Raw genomic sequence first — 21,790 nt, 5'->3', positions numbered from 1 at the left:
ATTCATTCATTCGATCCTATTTATTGAGCGCTTACTGTGTGCGGAGCACTGGACTGGGCGCTTGGAAAAGACCATTCATTCATTCATTTATTCGATCGTATTTACTGAGCGCCTACTGTGTGCGGAGACAATTCATTCATTCATTCATTCAATCTTATTGATTGAGCGCTTACTGTGTGCAGAGCACTGGACTAGGCGCTTTGAAAAGACAATTCATTCATTCATTCATTCATTCAGTCGTACTTATTGAGCACTTACTATGTGCGGAGCACTGGACTGGGCGCTTGGAAAAGACAATTCATTCATTCATTCATTCATTCATTCATTTGATCGTATTTATTGAGCGCCTACTGTGTGCGGAGCACTGGACTGGGCGCTTGGAAAAGACAATTCATTCATTCATTCATTCGATCGTATTTACTGAGCGCCTACTGTGTGCGGAGACAACTCATTCATTCATTCATTCAATAGTACTTATTGAGCGCCTACTGTGTGCGGAGCACTGGACTGGGCGCTTGGAAAAGACAATTCATGCATTCATTCGATCGTATTTATTGAGCGCTTACTGTGTGTGGAGCACTGGACTAATCAATCAATCAATCAGTCATATTTATTGAGCACTTACTGTGTGTGGAGCACTGGACTGGGCGCTTGGAAAAGACCATTCATTCATTCATTCATTCGATCGTACTTATTGAGCGCTCACTGTGTGTGGAGCACTGGACTGGGCGCTTGGAAAAGACCATTCATTCATTCGATCGTATTTGTTGAGCGCCTACTGTGTGCGGAGACAATTCATTCATTCATTCATTCGATCTTATTTATTGAGCGCCTACTGTGTGCGGAGCACTGGACTGGGCGCTTGGAAAAGACAATTCATGCATTCATTCGATCGTATTTATTGAGCGCTTACTGTGTGTGGAGCACTGGACTAATCAATCAATCAATCAATCATATTTATTGAGCACTTACTGTGTGTGGAGCACTGGACTGGGCGCTTGGAAAAGACCATTCATTCATTCATTCATTCGATCGTATTTACTGAGCGCCTACTGTGTGCGGAACACTGGACTAATCAATCAATCGTATTTATTGAGCGCCTACTGTGTGCGGAGCACTGGACTGGGCGCTTGGAAAAGACAATTCATTCATTCATTCATTCGATCGTACTTATTGAGCGCCTACTGTGTGCGGGGCACTGGACTGGGCGCTTGGAAAGACAATTCATTCATTCATTCATTCGATTGTATTTATTGAGCACCTACTGTGTGCGGAGCACTGGACTGGGCGCTTGGAAAAGACAATTCATTCATTCATTCATTCGATCGTATTTATTGAGCGCCTACTGTGTGCGGAGACAATTCATTCATTCATTCATTCAATCTTATTTATTGAGCACTTACTGTGTGCGGAGCACTAGACTGGGCGCTTGGAAAAGACAATTCATTCATTCATTCATTCATTCATTTGATCGTATTTATTGAGCGCCTACTGTGTGCGGAGCACTGGACTGGGCGCTTGGAAAAGACCATTCATTCATTCATTCATTCGATCGTATTTACTGAGCGCCTACTGTGTGCGGAGACAATTCATTCATTCATTCATTCGATCGTATTTATTGAGCGCCTATTGTGTGCGGAGCACTGGACTAATCAATCAATCAATCAATCGTATTGATTGAGCGCTTACTGGGTGCGGAGCACTGTACTAAGCGCTACAACAGCTAGAGACCGTCCCTACCCACCCACGGGCTCAGAGCAGGCCGCTGTGCTGGACGCCTCCTACTCTAGGCAGAGCGCTGTACTGGACACCTCCCACTGTATTCATTCATTCATTCATTCACCCACTCGTATTTATTCATTGATGAATGATGATAAATGAATGAATTTATTGGGCGCCTACTGTGTGCGGAGCACTGTACTGAGCGCTTGGAAAAGTACAGTTCGGCAACAGAGACGGTCCCCACCCAACAACGGGCTCAGAGCCCAGCGCTGTGCTGGACGCCTCCTCCTGTATGCAGAGCGCTGTACTGGACACCTCCCAATGTACTTATTCATTCATTCAGCCGTATTTATTGGGCGCTTACTGTGTGCGGAGCACTGTACTGAGCGCTTGGAAAAGTACAAATTGGCAACATATAGAGACGGTCCCTACCCAACAACGGGCTCAGAGCCCAGCACTGTGCTGGACGCCTCCCACTGTATTCATTCATTCATTCAGCCGTATTTACTGAGCGCTTACTGTGTGCAGAGCACTGTACTAAGCGCTTGGGAAGTGCAAGTTGGCAACATATAGAGACAGTTCCTACTCAACAACGGGCTCAGAGCCCAGCGCTGTGCTGGACGCCTCCTCCTGTATGCAGAGCGCTGTACTGGACACCTCCCAATCATCATCAATCGTATTTATTGAGCGCTTCCTGTGTGCAGAGCACTGTACTAAGCGCTTGGGAAGTCCAAGTTGGCAACATAGAGAGACAGTCCCTACCCAACAACGGGCTCGGAGCACAGCGCTGTGCTGGACGCCTCCTACTCTGTGCAGAGCGCTGTGCTGGGCGCCGTGTGCAGGGCACTGTGCTGAGCGCCTACCGTAGGCAGAGAGCTGTGCTAGGCGTTTACCGTGTGCAGAGCGGTGTGCTGGACGCCTACTGTATGCAGAGCACTGTGCTGAGCGCCAACTGTGTGCAGAGCGCTGTGCTGGGCCCCTACCCTGTGCAGGGCACTGTGCTGAGCGCCTACCGTATGCAGAGTGCTGTGCTAGGCGTTTACCGTGTGCAGAGTGCTGTGCTGGACGCCTACTGTATGCAGAGCGCTGTGCTGGGCCCCTACCCTGTGCAGGGCACTGTGCTGAGCGCCTACCATATGCAGAGCGCTGTGCTGGGCGTCTACTGTATGCAGAGCGCTGTGCTGGACGCCTCCCACTGTATTCATTCATTCATTCAGCCGTATTTATTGGGCACTTACTGTGTGCGGAGCACTGTACTGAGCGCTTGGAAAAGTACAAATTGGCAACATATAGAGACGGTCCCTACCCAACAATGGGCTCAGAGCACAGCGCTGTACTGGACGCCGCCCAATCACCATCAATCGTATTTATTGAGCGCTTACTGTGTGCAGAGCACTGTACTAAGCGCTTGGGAAGTACAAATTGGCACCCTATGCAGAACGCTGTGCTGGGCGCCTACCGTATGCAGAGTGCTGTGCTGGGCGCCTATCAATCAATCAATCGTATTTATTGAGCGCTTCCTGTGTGCAGAGCACTGTACTAAGCGCCAGGGAAAGTCCAAGCTGGCAGCATACAGAGACAGCCCCTACCCAACAGTGGGCTCACAGTCTAGAAGCCTGTCGTGTGCAAAACGCTGTGCTGGGCGCTTACTATGTGCAGAGCGCTGTGCTGAGCGCCTCCTGTTCATTAAAGGGGCCGGAGCAGGGAGGAGATCCGCCGGCCGCCAGCAGGGGGCGCCGGGAGTCGCCCGGATGCTCCGCACTGCGCATGCTCGGATCCCCTCCTCCGCGCCCCTCCCAGTGCGCATGCTCGGATCCTCTCCCTGTCCCGCCCCCTTCCAGTGCGCATGCTCCGACTGTCCCGCCCCCTCCCAGTGCGCATGCTCAGATCTCTCACTGTCCCGCTCCCTCCCAGTGAGCATGCTCAGATCCTTCCCTATCCGCCCCCTTCCAGGGCGCATGCTCAGATCCCTCCCTGTCCCGCCCCCTCCCAGTGCGCATGCTCAGATCCCTCCCTGTCCCGCCCCCTCCCAGTGCGCATGCTCAGATCCCTCCCTGTCCCGCCCCCTGCCAGTGCGCATGCTCCGATCCCTCCCTGTCCCGCCCCCTCCCCGTGCGCATGCTCAGATCCCTCCCTGTCCCGCTCCCTCCCAGTGCGCATGCTCCGATCCCTCCCTGTCCCGCCCCTAGTGCGCATGCGCGACGCTCCCCGCCCAACGTGGCTCGCTTCCCCTGCCGCCCCCAGCGTTTTCAAGCCCAACTTCCTCTCGCGGCCGGGGAACTTCCGGTCCGGCTGGCGCTGATTGGCTGAGCGAGGAGGCCGGCGCTGATTGGCTGAACGAGGCCGCCTTGGGCCTCATTCATTCAATCAATCATTCATTCATGAGATCGTATTTACTGGGCTCTTCTTGAGTACCCAGCGCCTCAGTTTACCCAATCAGTTCCATTTAATTGTACTTATTGAGCGCCTCCTGTGTGCAGAGCACTGGACTAACCGCTTGGAAAGTCCTATTCGGCAACAGAGAGAGACCCTCATTCATTCATTCATTCCATCGTATTTATTGAGCGCCTCCTGTGTGCAGAGCACTGGAGCACCCCCTCCCCATCATTCATTCATTCATTCCATCACATTTATTGAGCGCTTCCTGTGTGTGGAGCACTGGACTAACAGCTTGGAAAGTCCTATTCGGCAACAGAGAGAGACCCTCATTCATTCATTCATTCATTCATTCATTCATTCCATCGTATTTATTGAGCGCTTCCTGTGTGCAGAGCACTGAGCACCTCCTCCCCATCATTCATTCATTCATTCATTCATTCCATCATATTTATTGAGCGCTTCCTGTGTGCAGAGCACTGGAGCACCCCCTCCCCATCATTCATTCATTAATTCCATCGTATTTATTGAGCGCTTCCTGTGTGCAGAGCACTGGAGCACCCCCTCCGCATCATTCATTCATTCATTCATTCCATCGTATTTATTGAGCGCTTCCTGTGTGCAGAGCACTGGAGCACCCCCTCCCCATCATTCATTCATTCATTCCATCGTATTTATTGAGCGCTTCCTGTGTGCAGAGCACTGGAGCAACCCCTTCCCATCATTCATTCATTCATTCCGTCATATTTATTGAGTGCTTCTTGTGTGCAGAGCCCTGGAGCAGTGAAGTAGTACAGTGCTCTGCACATAGGAAGCGCTCAATAAATACGATTGATTGATTGATTGATTGTCTCCCCCTTCTAGACTGTAAGCCCACTGTCGGGTAGGGACTGTCTCTATCTGTTGCCAACTTGTACTTCCCAAGCGCTTAGTACAGTGTTCTGCACACAGGAAGCGCTCAATAAATACGATGGAATGAATGAATGTCTAGAGTGTGCAGAGCGCAGTGCTTGGCGTCTACTACGTGCAGAGAGCGCTGTGCTCGGTGCCAACTTGTACTTCCCAAGCGCTTAGTACAGTGCTCTGCACACAGTAAGCGCTCAATAAATATGATTGAATGACTGAATGAATGTCTAGAGTGTGCAGAGCGCAGTGCTTGGCGTCTACTACGTGCAGAGAGCGCTGTGCTCGGTGTCTACAGTGTGCAGAGCGCTGTGCTGGGCATCTACTGTGTGCTGAGCGCTGTGCTGAGCGTCTGCTGTGTGCAGAGAGCGCTGTGCTGAGCATCTGCTGTGTGCAGAGAGCGCTGTGCTGGGCGCCTACTATGTGCTGAGCGCTGCGCTGGGCGGGGGCCCCCTGGTGGGCTGACGGGGCGTTGTCCGCCGGTTCGCAGTCGCCCAGCAACCCCCTGATGAGGCTGTACAAGGAGACCAGAGACGCCCTCGCACACGCCAAGATCGTCCCGCACGCAGCCGGACACGTAAGAGACACCCCACGGCCCGCTGGGGGCGGGGGGAGGGGGAGGGACTGCTGTGTGACCCGGGGCCGGCGGCTCGCCCTCTCTGGGCCTCGGTTTCCCCGCCCATCCAGCCGGGGTGGGGCGTCCAGCAGGGGGCGCCACCCCGGGATGGGGGCGCTCACTTCGTTGCGATTGAGCGTCCAGCAGGGGGCGCTCACTTCGTTGCAATTGACTGAGCGTCCAATAGGGGGCGCCACGGCAGAATGGAGCCTCCAGCAGGGGGCCCTCAGTTCGTTGCAATTGAGCGTCCAGCAGGGGGCGCTCACTTCGTGGCAATTGACTGAGCGTCCAGCAGGGGGCGCTCACTTCGTGGCAGTTGACTGAGCGTCCAGCAGGGGGCGCTTAATTTATGGCAATTGATTGAGCGTCCAGCAGGGGGCGCCACGCCGAGATGGAGCCTCCAGCAGGGGGCGCTCACTTCGTTGCAATTGAGCATCCAGCAGGGGGCGCCCACTTCGTTGCAGTTGAGCGTCCAGGAGGGGGCGCTCACTTCATTGCAATTGAATGAGCGTCCAGCGGGGGGCGCTCACTTTGTGGCAATTGACTGAGAGTCCAGCAGGGGGCGCTCACTTTGTGGCAATTGACTGAGCGTCCAGCAGGGGGCGCCACGCCGGGATGGAGCCTCCAGCAGGGGGCGCTCAGTTCGTTGCAATTAAGCGTCCAGCAGGGGGCGCTCACTTCGTGACGATTGAATGAGCGTCCAGCGGGGGACGCTCACTTCGTGGCAGTTGACTGAGCGTCCAGCAGGGGGCGCTCAATTTATGGCAATTGATTGAGCGTCCAGCAGGGGGCGATCAATTTATAGCAATTGATTGAGCGTCCAGCAGGGGGCGCTCACTTCGTGGCAGTTGACTGAGCGTCCAACAGGGGGCGCCACGCTGGGATGGAGCCTCCAGCAGGGGGCGCTCACGTCGTTGCAAATGAGCGTCCAGCGGGGGGCGCTCACTTCGTTGCAATTGACTGAGCGTCCAGCGGGGGGCGCTCACTTCGTGGCAGTTGACTGAGCGTCCAGCAGGGGGCGCTCAATTTATGGCAATTGACTGAGCGTCCAGCAGGGGGCGCTCACTTGGTGGCAGTTGACTGAGCGTCCAGCGGGGGGCGCTCACTTTGTGGCAGTTGACTGAGCGTCCAGCAGGGGGCGACACACTCGGATGGAGCCTCCAATAGGGGGCGCTCACTTCGTTGCAGTTGAGCGTCCAGCAGGGGGCGCTCACTTCGTGGCAATTGATTGAGCGTCCAGCGGGGGGCGCTCACTTCGTGGCAATTGATTGAGCGTCCAGCGGGGGGCGCTCACTTCGTTGCAATTGAATGAGTGTCCAGCGGGGGGCGCTCACTTCGTTGCAATTGATTGATCGTCCAGCAGGGGGCGCTCAATTTATGGCACTTGATTGAGCGTCCAGCAGGGGGCGCCACACTGGGATTGAGCCTCCAGCAGGGGGCGCTCACTTCGTTGCAATTGAATGAGCGTCCAGCAGGGGGCGCTCAATTTATGGCAATTGATTGAGCGTCCAGCGGGGGGCGCTCACTTCGTGGCAGTTGACTGAGCGTCCAGCAGGGGGCGCTCAATTTATGGCAATTGATTGAGCCTCCAGCAGGGGGCGCTCACTTCGTTGCAATTTTCTGAGCGTCCAGCAGGGGGCGCTCACTTCGTGGCAATTGACTGAGCGTCCAGCAGGGGGCGCTCACTTAGCTGCAACTGAATGCGCGTCCAGCAGGGGGCTCACAGTCTGGAAGGGGGAGACAGACAACAAAACCAAACGTATTAACAAAATAAAATAAATAGAGTAAATAGGTACAAATAAAATAAATAAAAGGAGTAATAAATACGTACAAACATACATTCATTCAATCGTATTTATTGAGAGCTTCCTGTGTGCAGAGCACTGGACTAAGCGCTTGGGAAGTCCAAGGTGGCAACATATAAAGTCCCAATCCAACAGTCGGCTCACAGTCTAGAAGGGGGGAGACGGACAACAAAACAAAACATATTAACAAAATAAAATAAATAGAATAAATATGTACAAGTAAAATAGAGTAATAAATACATGCAAACCTATATACATATATACAGGTGCTGTGGGGAGGGGAAGGAGGTAAGGTGAGGAGGGGGAGAGGAAAGAGGGGGCTCAGTCTGGGAAGGTCTCCTGGAGGCCTTAAAAATTGTAATAATTATAATATATATAATATTATATAGTATATAATTATAATGGTTATTATAATAATTATTATAAGGGGGAGAGGAAGGAGGGGGCTTAGTCTGGGAAGGCCTCCTGGAGGCCTTATATAATTATAATGATTATACTATGTTATATATAATTACAATAATTATTATAATAATAGGTATCATATATTATAATAATAAAAATAATAACATGTATTATATAATTATTATTATTATTGGAATCACATATAATTATAATGATTATAACATGTATATGATTATAGTAATTATTATAATATGTATTATATTATTATTATATGCATTATATATAATTATACTAATAATTGTTATAACATGCATATAATTATAATAATTATTATAATATGCATTATATGTAATTATTATATGTATTATATATAATTATAATAATTATTATATTGTGTATTATGTAATTATTATAATGTGTATTGCATATAATTATTATAATGTGTATTATATATGATTGTAATGATTATTATATGTATTATATATAATTATAACAATTATTATATATATTATATATAATTACAATAATAATTATACTGTTTTGTCTATGATTATAATAATTATTATAATAAATTACAATATTGTAATTATCGAATTATGATAACGATTATAAATAAAGCCCGGGCCCTTCCACTGAGCCATGCTGCTTCTCTAATAATAATAATAATAATAATAATAATATAGTAATAATAATATAATGATAATAATATAATAATTCTAGCGTCCTCTGCAATCAATCAATCAATCGTATTTATTGAGCGCTCACTGTGTGCAGAGCACTGTACTAAGCGCTTGGGAGAGTACAAGTTGGCAACCTACACAGTAAGCGCTCAATAAATACGATTGAATGAATGAATGAATACTTATAATGATCATAGAATTTCACCCAAGTGCATTCTAATAATTATCCTGGTGGGGTTATAGGATAATTATGGTCGAATTATACATTAATTACATCAAAATATATCATAATTAGAATAGTTACAGTCGAATCATAATGATCATATAATTTCACCTAAGTGCATTCTAATAATTATCCTGGTGGGGTTATAGGATAATTATAGTCGAATTATACATTAATTACATCAAAATATATCATAATTAGAATAGTTACAGTCGAATCATAATGATCATATAATTTCACCTAAGTGCATTCTAATAATTATCCTGGTGGGGTTATAGGATAATTATAGTTGAATTATGCATTAATTACTTCAAAATATATCATAATTAGAATAATTACAGTCGAATCGTAATGATCATATAATTTCACCTAAGTGCATTCTAATAATTATCCTGGTGGGGTTATAGGATAATTATGGTCGAATTATGCATTAATTACATCAAAATATATCATAATTAGAATAGTTACAGTCGAATCGTAATGATCATATAATTTCACCTAAGTGCATTCTAATAATTATCCTGGTGGGGTTATAGGATAATTATGGTCGAATTATACATTAATTACATCAAAATATATCATAATTAGAATAGTTACAGTCGAATCATAATGATCATATAATTTCACCTAAGTGCATTCTAATAATTATCCTGGTGGGGTTATAGGGTAATTATAGTCGAATTATACATTAATTACATCAAAATATATCATAATTAGAATAGTTACAGTCGAATCATAATGATCATATAATTTCACCTAAGTGCATTCTAATAATTATCCTGGTGGGGTTATAGGATAATTATAGTCGAATTATGCATTAATTACTTCAAAATATATCATAATTAGAATAATTACAGTCGAATCGTAATGATCATATAATTTCACCTAAGTGCATTCTAATAATTATCCTGGTGGGGTTATAGGATAATTATAGTCGAATTATGCATTAATTACATCAAAATATATCATAATTAGAATAGTTACAGTCGAATCGTAATGATCATATAATTTCACCTAAGTGCATTCTAATAATTATCCTGGTGGGGTTATAGGATCATTATAGTCGAATTATGCATTAATTACATCAAAATATATCATGATTAGAATAGTTACAGTCGAATCGTAATGATCATATAATTTCACCTAAGTGCATTCTAATAATTATCCTGGTGGGGTTGTAGGATAATTATAGTCGAATTATACATTAATTGCATCAAAATATATCATTATTAGAATAGTTACAGTCGAATCATAATGATCATATAATTTCACATAAGTGCATTCTAATAATTATCCTGGTGGGGCTATAGGATAATTATAGTCGAATTATACATTAATTACATCAAAATATATCATAATTAGAATAGTTACAGTCGAATCATAATGATCATATAATTTCACCTAAGTGCATTCTAATAATTATCCTGGTGGGGCTATAGGATAATTATAGTCGAATTATACATTAATTACATCAAAATATATCATAATTAGAATAGTTACAGTCGAATCATAATGATCATATAATTTCACCTAAGTGCATTCTAATAATTATCCTGGTGGGGTTATAGGATAATTATAGTCGAATTATGCATTAATTACATCAAAATATATCATAATTAGAATAGTTACAGTCGAATCATAATGATCATATAATTTCACCTAAGTGCATTCTAATAATTATCCTGGTGGGGTTGTAGGATAATTATAGTCGAATTATACATTAATTGCATCAAAATATATCATAATTAGAATAGTTACAGTCGAATCATAATGATCATATAATTTCACATAAGTGCATTCTAATAATTATCCTGGTGGGGTTATAGGATAATTATAGTCGAATTATACATTAATTACATCAAAATATATCATAATTAGAATAGTTACAGTCGAATCGTGATTTTACGGTGATTCTACACAATTGTATGGAATGACGATCAGTGTATTTTCATTCATTCGATCGTATTTATTAATAATGTCGGTATTTGTTAATAATAATAATAATAATAATAATAATAATGATGGCATTTGTTAAGCGCTTACTAGGTGCCAAGCACTGTACTAAGCGCCGGAGGGGGATGCGAGGTGATGAGGTTGTCCCCCGGGGGGCTCCCGGCCTTCATCCCCATTTGACAGAGGAGGAAACTGAGGCCCAGATTCATCAATCGCATTTATTGAGCGCTTACTATGTGCAGAGCACTGTACTAAGCGCTTGATTTTCTATTAATAATGATGATGATGGGATTTGGGAGGCGCTCACTAGGTGCCAAGCACTGTTCTAAGCGCCGGAGGGGGATACGAGGTGATGAGGTTGTCCCCCGGGGGGCTCCCGGCCTTCATCCCCATTTGACAGAGGAGGAAACTGAGGCCCAGATTATGTTAATAATGATGATGATGGTATTTGGGAGGCGCTCACTAGGTGCCAAGCACTGTACTAAGCGCCGGAGGGGGATGCGAGGTGATGAGGTTGTCCCCCGGGGGGCTCCCGGCCTTCATCCCCATTTGACAGAGGAGGAAACTGAGGCCCAGATGATATTAATAATGATGATGATGGTATTTGGGAGGCGCTCACTAGGTGCCAAGCACTCTACTAAGCGCCGGAGGGGGATGCGAGGTGATGAGGTTGTCCCCCGGGGGGCTCCCGGCCTTCATCCCCATTTGACAGAGGAGGAAACTGAGGCCCAGATTCATCAATCGTATTCATTGAGCGCTTACTATGTGCAGAGCACTGTACTAAGCGCTTGATTTTACATTAATAATGATGATGATGGGATTTGGGAGGCGCTCACTAGGTGCCAAGCACTGTTCTAAGCGCCGGAGGGGGATACGAGGTGATGAGGTTGTCCCCCGGGGGGCTCCCGGCCTTCATCCCCATTTGACAGAGGAGGAAACTGAGGCCCAGATTCATCAATCGTATTCATTGAGCGCTTACTATGTGCAGAGCACTGTACTAAGCGCTTGATTTTACATTAATAATGATGATGATGGGATTTGGGAGGCGCTCACTAGGTGCCAAGCACTGTTCTAAGCGCCGGAGGGGGATACGAGGTGATGAGGTTGTCCCCCGGGGGGCTCCCGGCCTTCATCCCCATTTGACAGAGGAGGAAACTGAGGCCCAGATTCATCAATCGTATTTATTGAGCGCTTACTGTGTGCAGAGCACTGTACTAAGCGCTTGATTTTCTATTAATAATGATGATGATGGGATTTGGGAGGCGCTCACTAGGTGCCAAGCACTGTTCTAAGCGCCGGAGGGGGATGCGAGGTGATGAGGTTGTCCCCCGGGGGGCTCCCGGCCTTCATCCCCATTTGACAGAGGAGGAAACTGAGGCCCAGATTCATCAATCGTATTTATTGAGCGCTTACTGTGTGCAGAGCACTGTACTAAGCGCTTGATTTTCTATTAATAATGATGATGATGGGATTTGGGAGGCGCTCACTAGGTGCCAAGCACTGTACTAAGCGCCGGAGGGGGATACGAGGTGATGAGGTTGTCCCCCGGGGGGCTCCCGGCCTTCATCCCCATTTGACAGAGGAGGAAACTGAGGCCCAGATTATGTTAATAATGATGATGATGGTATTTGGGAGGCGCTCACTAGGTGCCAAGCACTGTACTAAGCGCCGGAGGGTGATGCGAGGTGATGAGGTTGTCCCCCGGGGGGCTCTCAGTCTTCATCCCCATTTGACAGAGGAGGAAACTGAGGCCCAGATTCATCAATCGTATTTATTGAGCGCTTACTGTGTGCAGAGCACTGTACTAAGCGCTTGATTTTCTATTAATAATGATGATGATGGGATTTGGGAGGCGCTCACTAGGTGCCAAGCACTGTTCTAAGCGCCGGAGGGGGATACAAGGTGATGAGGTTGTCCCCCGGGGGGCTCACGGCCTTCATCCCCATTTGACAGAGGAGGAAACTGAGGCCCAGATTATATTAATAATGATGATGGTGGTATTTGGGAGGCGCTCACTAGGTGCCAAGCACTGTACTAAGCGCCGGAGGGTGATGCGAGGTGATGAGGTTGTCCCCCGGGGGGCTCCCGGCCTTCATCCCCATTTGACAGAGGAGGAAACTGAGGCCCAGATTTATCAATCGTATTTATTGAGCGCTTACTGTGTGCAGAGCACTGTACTAAGCGCTTGATTTTCTATTAATAATGATGATGATGGGATTTGGGAGGCGCTCACTAGGTGCCAAGCACTGTTCTAAACGCCGGAGGGGGATACGAGGTGATGAGGTTGTCCCCCGGGGGGCTCCCGGCCTTCATCCCCATTTGACAGAGGAGGAAACTGAGGCCCAGATGATATTAATGATGATGATGGTGGTATTTGGGAGGCGCTCACTAGGTGCCAAGCACTGTTCTAAGTGCCGGAGGGGGATGCGAGGTGATGAGGTTGTCCCCCGGGGGGCTCCCGGCCTTCATCCCCATTTGACAGAGGAGGAAACTGAGGCCCAGATTCATCAATCGTATTTATTGAGCGCTTACTATGTGCAGAGCACTGTACTAAGCGCTTGATTTTACATTAATAATGATGATGATGGGATTTGGGAGGCGCTCACTAGGTGCCAAGCACTGTTCTAAGCGCCGGAGGGGGATACGAGGTGATGAGGTTGTCCCCCGGGGGGCTCCCGGCCTTCATCCCCATTTGACAGAGGAGGAAACTGAGGCCCAGATTCATCAATTGTATTTATTGAGCACTTACTATGTGCAGAGCACTGTACTAAGCGCTTGATTTTACATTAATAATGATGATGATGGGATTTGGGAGGCGCTCACTAGGTGCCAAGCACTGTTCTAAGCGCCGGAGGGGGATACGAGGTGATGAGGTTGTCCCCCGGGGGGCTCCCGGCCTTCATCCCCATTTGACAGAGGAGGAAACTGAGGCCCAGATTATGTTAATGATGATGATGGTGGTATTTGGGAGGCGCTCACTAGGTGCCAAGCACTGTACTAAGCGCCGGAGGGGGATGCGAGGTGATGAGGTTGTCCCCCGGGGGGCTCCCGGCCTTCATCCCCATTTGACAGAGGAGGAAACTGAGGCCCAGATTCATCAATCGTATTTATTGAGCGCTTACTGTGTGCAGAGCACTGTACTAAGCGCTTGATTTTATATTAATAATGATGATGATGGTATTTGGGAGGCGCTCACTAGGTGCCAAGCACTGTTCTAAGCGCCGGAGGGGGATGCGAGGTGATGAGGTTGTCCCCCGGGGGGCTCCCGGCCTTCATCCCCATTTGACAGAGGAGGAAACTGAGGCCCAGATTATGTTAATGATGATGATGGTGGTATTTGGGAGGCGCTCACTAGGTGCCAAGCACTGTACTAAGCGCCGGAGGGGGATGCGAGGTGATGAGGTTGTCCCCCGGGGGGCTCCCGGCCTTCATCCCCATTTGACAGAGGAGGAAACTGAGGCCCAGATGCATCAATCGTATTTATTGAGCGCTTACTGTGTGCAGAGCACTGTACTAAGCGCTTGATTTTCTATTAATAATGATGATGATGGTATTTGGGAGGCGCTCACTAGGTGCCAAGCACTGTTCTAAGCGCTGGGGGGGATACGAGGTGATGAGGTTGTCCCCCGGGGGGCTCCCGGCCTTCATCCCCATTTGACAGAGGAGGAAACTGAGGCCCAGATTATGTTAATGATGATGATGGTGGTATTTGGGAGGCGCTCACTAGGTGCCAAGCACTGTTCTAAGCGCCGGAGGGGGATGCGAGGTGATGAGGTTGTCCCTCGGGGGGCTCACGGCCTTCATCCCCATTTGACAGAGGAGGAAACTGAGGCCCAGATTCATCAATCGTATTTATTGAGCGCTTACTGTGTGCAGAGCACTGTACTAAGCGCTTGATTTTCTATTAATAATGATGATGATGGGATTTGGGAGGCGCTCACTAGGTGCCAAGCACTGTACTAAGCGCCGGAGGGGGATGCGAGGTGATGAGGTTGTCCCCCGGGGGGCTCCCGGCCTTCATCCCCATTTGACAGAGGAGGAAACTGAGGCACGGAGAAGAGAAGGGACTCGCCCAAGGTCACACAGCCGACAGCCCGTCGTTGCCGTCTCTATCTGTGGCCAACTCGTCCTTCCCAAGCGCTTAGTACAGTGCTCTGCACACAGGAAGCGCTCAATAAATAGGATGGAAGGAAGGAGTGAGGTGGCGGAGTCGGGATTAGAACCCAGGACCCTTGGCTCCCAGCCTCAGGCGCTTCCCACCGAGCTGTGTATTGAGCGCCGACTGTGCGCACATCCATCCATCAATCAATCAATCAATCGTATTTATTGAGCGCTTCCTGTGTGCAGAGCACTGTACTAAGCGCTTGGGAAGGACAAGTTGGCACTGGACTAAGCGCTTAGAATAATCGCGACAGGCAGCGAGGCTCAGTGGAAAGAGCCCGGGCTTTGGAGTCCCAGGTCCTGGGTTCGAATCCCGGCCCCGCCAACTGTCATCATCATCATCATCAATCGTATTTATTGAGCGCTTACTATGTGCAGAGCACTGTACTAAGCGCTTGGGAAGTACAAATTCGGCTGGGCGACTTTGGGCGAGTCGCTTCCCTCCTCCGGGCCTCAGTTCCCTCATCTGGGAAATGGGGATGAAGACCGGGAGCCACCCCGTGGGACAACCTCATCACCTTGGGACCTCCCCAAGCGCTTAGCACAGCGCTTGGCACGTAGTAAGCGCCTCATAAATGCCATCATTAGTGTTATAACGAGATTTATCCGAAGGATGGGGGGTGAGGGGGAAGGCGTCTTCGTCTCTTCCGCGCTGGGCCGCGCCGGGGAAGGCGAGTGACCTCTCTGTGCTTCCAGCCCCACCAGGCCGCCGTGAACCGGGCGGAAAGCGCCGCGGAGCTCAACCCGTATGTCACCCAGAGGGGCCGCCGGGGGCCCGGGGACGCCCAGCAAGGTGGGAGAGACAGAGAGATGGAGGGGGAGAGACAGAGATAGGGGAGAGACAGGGATGGAGAGGGGAGAGATAGGGATGGAGAGAGGGGAGAGACAGAGATGGAGAGAGGGGAGAGACGGATGGAGAGAGGGGAGAGACAGGGATGGAGAGAGGGGAGAGACAGGGATGGGGAGAGACAGAGATGGAGAGAGGGGAGAGACAGAGATGGAGAGAGGGGAGAGACAGGGGTGGAGGGAGGGGAGAGACAGAGATGGAGGGGGAGAGACAGAGATGGGGAGGGGAGAGGCAGAGATGGGGAGAGGGGAGAGACGGATGGAGAGGGGGGAGAGAGACAGAGATGGAGAGAGGGGAGAGACAGGAATGGAGAGAGAGACAGAGATGGAAGGGGAGAGACAGGGATGGAGAGAGGGGAGAGACAGAGATGGAGAGAGGGGGGAGGTAGAGATGGGGAGGGGAGAGACAGAGATGGAGAGAGGGGAGAGACAGAGACGGAGAGAGGGGAGAGACAGAGACGGGGAGGGGAGAGATAGAGATGGAGAGAGACAGAGATGGAGAGATGGGAGAGACAGAGATGGAGAGAGGGGAGGGACAGAGACGGAGAGAGGGGAGAGACAGAGATGGAGAGAGAGAAGAGAGACAGAGATGGAGGGAGAGAGACAGAGATGGAGAGAGGGGGGAGACAGAGATGGAGAGAGGGGAGAGACAGGGATGGGGAGGGGGAGAGGCAGAGATGGAGAGAGGGGAGAGACAGGGATGGGGAGAGGGGAGAGGCAGAGATGGAGGGGGGAGAGAGACAGAGATGGAGAGAGGGGAGAGGCGGAGATGGAGAGAGGGGAGAGACAGAAATGGAGAGGAGACAGTCTGGGATGGAGAGAGGGGAGAGACAAGAGATGGAGAGGGGGAGAGACAGAGACGGAGAGGGGAGAGACAGAGATGGAGAGAGGGGAGAGACAGATGGAGAGAGTGGAGAGACAGAGATGGAGGGAGGGGAGAGACAGAGACGGAGAGGGGAGAGACAGAGATGGAGAGAGGACAGGCAGGGATGGAGATGAGCCAGTCAGAGACGGAGAGGGGAGAGACAGAGATGGACAGGAGGGAGTCGGAGACGGAGAGGGACAGTCAGAGACGGAGACGGGGAGACAGAGATGGAGAGGAGACAGTCAGGGATGGAGAGAGGGGAGAGACAGAGATGGGATGGGGAGAGACAGAGATGGAGAGAGGGGAGAGACAGAGATGGGGAGAGGGGAGAGACAGAGATGGAGAGGGGAGAGACAGAGATGGAGAGAGGGGAGAGACAGAGATGGAGAGAGGGGAGAGACAGAGATGGAGAGGGGAGAGAGACAGAGATGGACGGGAGGGAGTCAGAGACGGAGAGGGGGCAGTCAGAGATGGAGAGGGGAGAGACAGAGATAGACGGGAGAGAGTCAGAGACAGAGAGGGGAGAGACAGAGACGGAGAGGAGTCAGAGAGACAGAGATGGAGAGGGGACGAGCAGGGATGGAGAGATGAGCTTGTCAGAGATGGAGGGGGGAGAGACAGAGATGGACAGGAGGCAGAGATGGAGGGGGAGAGCCAGAGATGGAGAGGAGACAGTCAGGGATGGAGAGAGACAAGGATGGAGAGAGGGGAGACACAGTGATGGAGAGAGGGGAGAGACAGAGGCGGGGAAGGGAGAGACAGAGATGGAGAGGGGACAGTCAGAGTTGGAGGGGGAGAGACAGAGATGGAGAGGGGAGAGACAGAGACGGAGAGGAGACAGTTAGGGATGGAGAGGGGAGAGACAGAGATGGAGAGGAGACAGTCAGAGACGGAGAGGGGAGAGACAGAGATGGAGAAGGGAGAGACAGAGATGGAGAAGGGAGAGACAGAACCGGAGGGGAAGAGACAGAGATGGAGAGAGGACAGTCAGAGATGGAGGGGGAGAGACAGAGATGGAGAGAGAGGGGAGAGACAGAGATGGAGAGGAGACAGTCAGAGATGGAGAGAGGGGAGAGACAGAGACGGAGAGGGGAGAGACAGGGATGGACAACAGCGATTCAGAGATGGACAGGAGAGAGTCCGAGACGGAGAGGGGAGAGACAGAGACGGAGAGGGGAGAGACAGAGACGGAGAGGGGAGAGACAGGGATGGAGATGAGACAGTGAGAGACGGAGAGGGGAGAGGCAGAGATATGGAGAGGGGAGAGACAGGGATGGAGATGAGCTAGTCAGAGACGGAGCGAGTGGAGAGACAGAGACTCATTCAATCGCATTTATTGAGCGCTTACTGTGTGCAGAGCGCCGTACTGAGCGCCTGGGAAGAGAGGCAGAGATGGACAGGAGGGAGTCCGAGGCGGAGGGGGGGCCAGTCAGAGATGGACAGAGGGGAGAGACAGAGATGGAGAAGGGAGAGTCAGAGAGATGGAGAGGAGACAGTGAGAGACGGAGAGGGGGTGGTCAGAGATGGACGGGGGAGAGGCAGAGAGGGAGAGAGGGGAGAGACAGAGACGGACAAGGGAGAGACAGAGATGGATGGGGAGAGACAGAGGCAGACAAGGGGGAGACAGAGATGGACGGGGAGAGACAGGGAGGGGAGAGACAGAGACGGACAAGGGAGGGACAGTGATGGATGGGGAGAGACAGAGACGGACAAGGGAGAGACAGAGATGGATGGGGAGAGACAGACGGACAAGAGAGAGACAGAGATGGATGGGGAGAGACAGAGACGGACAAGGGAGAGAGGCAGAGATGGACGGGGAGAGACAGAGACGGACAAGGGAGAGAGGCAGAGATGGATGGGGAGAGACAGAGACGGACAAGGGAGAGAGGCAGAGATGGACGGGGAGAGACAGAGACGGACAAGGGAGAGACAGAGGTGGACAAGGGAGAGACAGGGAGAGAGGGGAAAGTCAGAGACGGACAAGGGAGAGACAATGATGGATGGGGAGAGACAGAGATGGATGGGGAGAGACAGAGGCGGACAAGGGGGAGACAGAGATGGACGGGGAGAGACAGAGACGGACAAGGGAGGGACAGTGATGGATGGGGAGAGACAGAGACGGACAAGGGAGAGACAGAGATGGATGGGGAGAGACAGACGGACAAGAGAGAGACAGAGATGGATGGGGAGAGACAGAGACGGACAAGGGAGAGAGGCAGAGATGGACGGGGAGAGACAGAGACGGACAAGGGAGAGACAGAGATGGACGGGGAGAGACAGAGACGGACAAGGGAGAGAGACAGAGATGGACGGGGAGAGACAGAAACGGACAAGGAAGAGACAGTGATGGACAAGGAAGAGACAGTGATGGAGGGGGAGAGACAGAGACGGACAAGGAAGAGACAGAGACGGACAAGGGGGAGACAATGATGGACAGGGAGAGACAGAGACGGACAAGGGAGAGACAGTGACGGAGGGGGAGAGACAGACATGGAGAGACGGGCGGAGATGAGCTCTTCAGAGACGGTGGGAGAGCGTGCGGTCGCCACCACCGATCGTATTTATTGAGCACTTACCTTGCGCTTTGTGTTGTGTGTTGTGTGTTGTGTGTTGTGCGTGTTGTGTGTGTGTTCAGAGGAGCCGGTGTGGGCGCTTCCGATGGACACGGCGGTGTACGAGAGCCCGTACGCGGACCCGGAGGAGCTCCGGCCCGACGCCGTGGAGCTGGACCGCGGCCTGCTCACCCTGGAGGACGGGGAGCTCGGGGCCGGGAACTTCGGCACCGTCAGGAAGGGCTTCTACCGCATGAAGAAGTGAGATGGACGCCCCCCACAGCCTCTGGGACACCCCCCCCCCCACCACCACCACCAATCAACCTTCCATCGTATTTATTGAGCACCTCCTGTGTGCGGAGCGCTGGAGCTGTGGTGCTGATTTGTTGCCGATTGGGCCTTCCCGAGCGCTCAGTACAGTGCTCGGCACGTAGGAAGCGCTCAATAAATACGATTGATGATGATGATGATGGTGATGATGGAGCACCCCCTCCCCATCATCATCATCATCATCAATCTTATTTATTGAGCACTTCCTATGTGCAGAGCAGCCCCTCCCCATCATCCATTCATTCATTCATTCCATCATACCTATTGAGCGCTTCCTATGTGCAGAGCACCCCCTCCCCGTCATTCATTCATTCATCATACTTATTGAGTGCTTCCTATGTACAGAGCACCCCCTCCCCATCATTCATTCATTCATTCCATCATGCTTATTGAGCACTTCCTCTGTACAGAGCACCCCCTCCCCATCATTCATTCCTTCATTCCATCCTACTTATTGAGCGCTTCCTATGTACAGAGCACCCCCTCCCCATCATTCATTCATTCATTCCCCCCAGTTCCCCCTCCCCAAACACAAACCCTCACGGAGCCCGTGAACCCCCCCCCCACACACCCACCAATCAACCTTCCATCGTATTTATTGAGCACCTCCTGTGTGCGGAGCGCTGGAGCTGTGGTGCTGATTTGTTGCCGATTGGGCCTTCCCGAGCGCTCAGTACAGTGCTCGGCACGCAGGAAGCGCTCAATAAATACGATTGATGATGATGATGATGATGATGATGATGATGATGATGATGATGATGGGGAGGGGGTGCTACATCATCATCATCATCATCGATCGTATTTATTGAGCGCTTCCTATGCGCAGAGCACCCCCCTCCCCATCATTCATTCCTTCATTCCATCATATTTATTGAGCACTTCCTATGTACAGAGCACCCCCTCCCCATCATTCATTCCATCCTACTTATTGAGCGCTTCCTCTGTGCAGAGCGCTCCCTCCCCATCATTCATTCATTCCTTCATTCCATCATACCTATTGAGTACTTCCTCTGTACAGAGCACCCCCTCCCCATCATCATCATCAATCGTATTTATTGAGCACTTCCTCTGCACAGAGCACCCCCTCCCCATCATTCATTCATTCATTCCATCCTACTTATTGAGCACTTCCTATGTACAGAGCACCCCCTCCCCACCATTCATTCATTCATTCATTCCATCATACCTACTGAGCACTTCCTCTGTACAGAGCACCCCCTCCCCATCATTCATTCCTTCATTCCATCATATTTATTGAGCACTTCCTATGTACAGAGCACCCCTTCCCCATCATTCATTCATTCCATCCTACTTATTCAGCACTTCCTATGTACAGAGCACCCCCTCCCCATCGTTCATTCATTCATTCCATCATGCCTATTGAGCACTTCCTCTGTACAGAGCACCCCCTCCCCATCCTTCAATCATTCATTCCATCCTAGTTATTGAGCGCTTCCTCTGTGCGGAGCACCCCCTCCCCATCATTCATTCATTCCCCCCAGTTCCCCCTCCCCAAACACAAACCCTCACGGAGCCCGTGAACCCCCCCCCCCCCACACACCCACCAATCAACCTTCCATCGTATTTATTGAGCACCTCCTGTGTGCGGAGCGCTGGAGCTGTGGTGCTGATTTGTTGCCGATTGGGCCTTCCCGAGCGCTCAGTACAGTGCTCGGCACGCAGGAAGCGCTCAATAAATACGATCGATGATGATGATGATGGTGATGATGTAGCACCACCTCCCCATCATCATCATCATCATCAATCTTATTTATTGAGCACTTCCTATGTGCAGAGCAGCCCCTCCCCATCATCCATTCATTCATTCATTCCATCATACCTATTGAGCGCTTCCTATGTGCAGAGCACCCCCTCCCCATCATTCATTCATTCATCATACTTATTGAGTGCTTCCTATGTACAGAGCCCCCCCTCCCCATCATTCATTCATTCATTCCATCATGCTTATTGAGCACTTCCTCTGTACAGAGCACCCCCTCCCCATCATTCATTCCTTCATTCCATCCTACTTATTGAGCGCTTCCTATGTACAGAGCACCCCCTCCCCATCATTCATTCATTCATTCCCCCCAGTTCCCCCTCCCCAAACACAAACCCTCACGGAGCCCGTGGAACCCCCCCCCCACACACCCACCAATCAACCTTCCATCGTATTTATTGAGCACCTCCTGTGTGCGGAGCGCTGGAGCTGTGGTGCTGATTTGTTGCCGATTGGGCCTTCCCGAGCGCTCAGTACAGTGCTCGGCACGTAGGAAGCGCTCAATAAATACGATTGATGATGATGATGATGGTGATGATGGAGCACCCCCTCCCCATCATCATCATCATCATCAAT

At 50.2% G+C, this 21,790-nt stretch overlaps 1 protein-coding gene across 1 annotated transcript in view; it reads left to right on the top strand.

Moving 5' to 3' along the window:
* Positions 1-21,790, top strand: part of LOC119922936 (tyrosine-protein kinase SYK-like) — a 131,918-nt gene that overhangs the window by 75,170 nt on the left and 34,958 nt on the right. The window contains exons 8-10 of the mRNA XM_038742555.1: positions 5,492-5,578; positions 15,538-15,634; positions 19,188-19,365. Coding sequence (XP_038598483.1) covers positions 5,492-5,578; positions 15,538-15,634; positions 19,188-19,365 — 362 coding nt within the window. The remainder of the gene's footprint in view (positions 1-5,491; positions 5,579-15,537; positions 15,635-19,187; positions 19,366-21,790) is intronic.

The sequence above is a fragment of the Tachyglossus aculeatus genome, unplaced genomic scaffold, assembly GCF_015852505.1.
Source record: "Tachyglossus aculeatus isolate mTacAcu1 unplaced genomic scaffold, mTacAcu1.pri scaffold_131_arrow_ctg1, whole genome shotgun sequence".
Classification (NCBI taxonomy): domain Eukaryota; kingdom Metazoa; phylum Chordata; class Mammalia; order Monotremata; family Tachyglossidae; genus Tachyglossus; species Tachyglossus aculeatus.
Note: the sequence above shows the minus strand (reverse complement) of the source record. Positions and strands in the feature narration are given on the sequence as shown.